The sequence below is a fragment of the Myotis davidii genome, unplaced genomic scaffold (assembly GCF_000327345.1).
Source record: "Myotis davidii unplaced genomic scaffold, ASM32734v1 scaffold370, whole genome shotgun sequence".
In the NCBI taxonomy this organism is placed as follows: domain Eukaryota; kingdom Metazoa; phylum Chordata; class Mammalia; order Chiroptera; family Vespertilionidae; genus Myotis; species Myotis davidii.
In genome coordinates, this window is record NW_006288615.1 from 17582093 (window position 1) to 17585827 (window position 3735).

General features: G+C 45.1%; 1 protein-coding gene across 1 annotated transcript in view; it reads right to left on the bottom strand.

The window, feature by feature from the left end:
- METAP1D (methionyl aminopeptidase type 1D (mitochondrial)) overlaps window positions 1-2392 on the bottom strand; it is a 72864-nt gene extending 70472 nt beyond the window's left edge. Inside the window, exon 1 of the mRNA XM_015561984.1 lies at window positions 2333-2392. Coding sequence (XP_015417470.1) covers window positions 2333-2363 — 31 coding nt within the window. The 5' untranslated portion in view covers window positions 2364-2392. The remainder of the gene's footprint in view (window positions 1-2332) is intronic.
- Between the last annotated feature and the right edge of the window lie 1343 nt (window positions 2393-3735).

Consider the following 3735-nt stretch of genomic DNA (forward strand, 5'->3'; position numbering starts at 1 on the left):
TACACAGACAGGGGGGTGGGGGCACTGGGGAGTGGTCAATGGGGGAAAAAGGGAACTTATGTGATACTTTAAACAATAAAGAATTTAAATTAAAAAAAATAATGATGGATCCAGAAACAAACAATATAGACAAGGTCATGTCCTTAGAAAACTTCCAGCCTAGGCTTGACTCTAGAATTCATTAATTTAATCCCCCTCTTGCCAACCCCTCCCGTTCCCTTACTTACTCCCTGGTCTTTCCAGTGCATCCATCTGGAAAATTCCAATCAACCCAACTTCCTTCACTCTTTACACACACAGAGGATGCCCATTTGGAGAAAATCACACAGTGGCAATGAAGGGGGCCACTACAAATACACTGTCTCTAATTTCACTTGGATCTTCACAGTGCGGGGCAGTCCTATTACCCTTTATCAGCTTTTTCTCCTTTTTACCAATCTCTTACCTGCTTTCATCTCCCATCTCTGCAGAAATGTACAGAGATAGAAGTCGAGCTTCTTCAACTTTCTGTCCTTTCTCCCACATGAAAAACTGTCTACATGCACATCTATCATTTCCTTCAACCCTAAGGGGGCAGGAGTCTGATATCTCCACCCCTTCTCACACACAGGCCTCAGCTGTCCCAGTCAGGTGGTCCCCAAGTCCTGTATATTCTACTACCAAAAGTAGCTAACTTCAGCTTCTTATCTTCAACTTCTTATCTTCTTAAACTCCAAGCATTCTTTATTATTATTTCTTCCCTTCCCCCATTCCAACCACCTTTCCCCCCTAATAATCTCTAATAAATCTGACTCACAATTCAAATCACCTGGAATTAAATTCTCACAGATGCCACAAAAAGGTATGAAGAAGTAATAATCTCTAATAAATCTCACAATTCAAATCACCTGGAATTAAATTCTCACAGATGCCACAAAAAGGTATGAAGAAGTAAAGGTATGAATGCCTTAAATTATTCTTGGGAATAGATGGAAGATGAGAGAAAGAGAGATAGCGAAAGACAGAGAGATAGAGGTAGAGATAGAGAGAGAGAGAAAGGGAGAGAGAGAGAGAGGGAGGAAGAGAGAAAGGAATACAGGTACTATCTTGGCCTGTCATATGAAGATAACCGACATTTTGAGATAATTAATCTTTAGGCTTGCCATACAACTTCTGTACACAAATATTTCTATAGGGGGTTCCATTCTGAAAGGGTTTTCATTCACATTATGTGCAGATACTGTGCTTCCTAAAAGGCTCTTGTCACCTTATCTTTTGGTTCCAAGAGACTGATCTGTCCTTTCCAATGTCACTACTCAGAGTTTCTACCCATCAATTAGCCCTTTATAGAAGAGAACCAGTCTTAACAACCTCTCAATTCTGTATGTTTTTAATGAGTTTAACTTCAAACCAGGTACTGTGCTTCTTAAGACAAACAGGACACAGCTCATCAATAATTAACAATTTAGTTAGGATTGCAATAGTGAGAAAAGGTTGGAAATTAATATATACATATAGGGCATACTGTTATTAAAGCTACAATGAGCTGGAGAATCATGAGGAATACTTTATGCCCTTCTTAAGAGGTTAAGAAATGTCTTCTTCCCATTTTCCAGGAGGAAAAGATGCACATAGATGTTGATAAATGTTGGCACATAAAGACTTACAGTAGCCTGTCTGGCATGGCTCAGTGGTTGATCACTGACCTCTGAACCAGGAGGTCAAGGTTCGATTCCTGGTCAGGGCACATGCCTGAGCTGTGGGCTAGATCCCCAGTGTGGGGTGTGCAGGGGGCAGCTGGTCAGTAGTTCTCTCTCACCATTGTTGTTTCTCTCTCTCCCTTCCTCTCTGAAATCAATTAAAAAACACACAAACCAAACAACTTATAGTAGATTGAGGTAGATCACTCTAAATGGGTGAAAGGGAAGAGAAAGAGGAGCCTTCATGACCTTACTCTTCATTTTCAAACGAGGGGAAAGGAGAGGTGGAGAGCAGGTAGTACAGGACACTTGTCTGTAATTTAAAACTCGCTATGAATACTCCATAAAGGGGACCTTTCCCCATCCCTTCCTAATGATACGTTTTCCGTCCTCTTCTAATGAGAAGCTCCCTTTCTCAGTTGTTGCAGCATTGTGGGGTATGGTGGGATGGGTTATAGGAGCCAATAACCAGGCCTGGCTTCCCTAGAGCAGCTTTTCCCGACTGTCTGAGCCACCATTTGTCAACAGCATAAGTGACAAAAGATTTTAATATGCTATTTCTGTAATCTGCAAAGAAATCATCTATATCTATATCTATATCTATATCTATATCTATATCTATATCTGTGTGTATGCTTTGCCTCCTCCTTTACCTTGACCGTCTCCCCAGATCCTCTTCACCATTCCCTGTAGTGCACAAAAAAGAAGTCTAGCTGCCATTATTTCTTGTCGAAAGAGGAAACGGAGAAGTAACTTGATTAGTAAACAGAGTCTGGACTGGAGCCCAGATCTTCAGCGATGTAAACTGGTGCTCTTTTCACAAGGCTGCACTCTCATGCTGATCTCCACTCTTCCATTCAACCAGTTCAAGACACTGCCCCTCACCTTCCCCTGACACATCTCTCACCTCAATCCTCCTCTGGCTCCTCTCAGCTCCACCAACACTGAAATACGGAGGTTTATCGGCTTAGCAACCTCTTCCTCTCTAAAAACATTCTCCTCTTTGCTTTACACACACACACACACACACACACACACACACATCATGCTTGTCCTGCCTCACATGAGCTTTGCACGCTGATTTCTATGGAGAGACCATGCCACGCAGTGCAGAGAAATTAGCCTTAAAAAAAATGAGTCATGTTCAAATGCCCATTTTGCCTCTTACAATCTGCGTGACTCGTCGCACTACTTAACCTCTCTGTCTCACTTCTATCATCTGCAAACAGGGAATGATGCCAATGTACTGGGTTCTATACCGCAGCTGGCATATGTAATGTAATTAACACAGTGTCATGTACCATAAGGTACTTAATGCACGCAGTTTTTTACTATAAAAGTAGTATTTACCTCGCAGGACTTATTCCCACAGCCTGACCCCTGGAGTAGTCAGTCTCTCAAAGCGTTAAGTTCTCCCGCTCCGCGTCCTTGAAACAACTTCCTACTTCCTTCTAACAAAGATTCAGAAACTAGTTCAAATCCAACGAAGATTTCCCGAATTCAGCTGCAGAAGTATCTGTACATTTACTAAATTTTCACACACACACCCATACAATGGTCACACACGCTGAAAGCTCCCCGACATAACTTCTCTTCTTCACCGTAAGTCCCTGGAAGCACATTCCCATTCTGCAATCCCCCAAGGGCATGTGGCATCTCGCAGACAAGCGAGCCTTCTCTGTGGCACCGCGGCGCCCGGCGCGTTTCAGCCGCCGCAGGTGCACCGCCCGGAGCGAGCACGTTCGCTGTGCTAGTCACCCCACCGAGGGGGGAGGAAACCCCACACAACGTCCCTACACCCCGAGGCGTAGTGCGCGGAAAGGCCACGCCGTGACGCGGTGTCGGCGGGCGACTAGCAAACGCGTGGGTCGCCTGTCCCTGCGGCGTGTCCATGTGTCACCGAGAGTGCCTGCGCGGAGCCGCAGAACTGAACGCACATTCGTGGGCGCCGCGACGTCGGAGCGCGAATGTGGGTCCCTCTGAACCTGAGTGACCGGCGAAGGAGCGACGCCGCCGCGAAGCCCCGCAGGGCTGTCCCGCAAGTGCTTACCTCTGC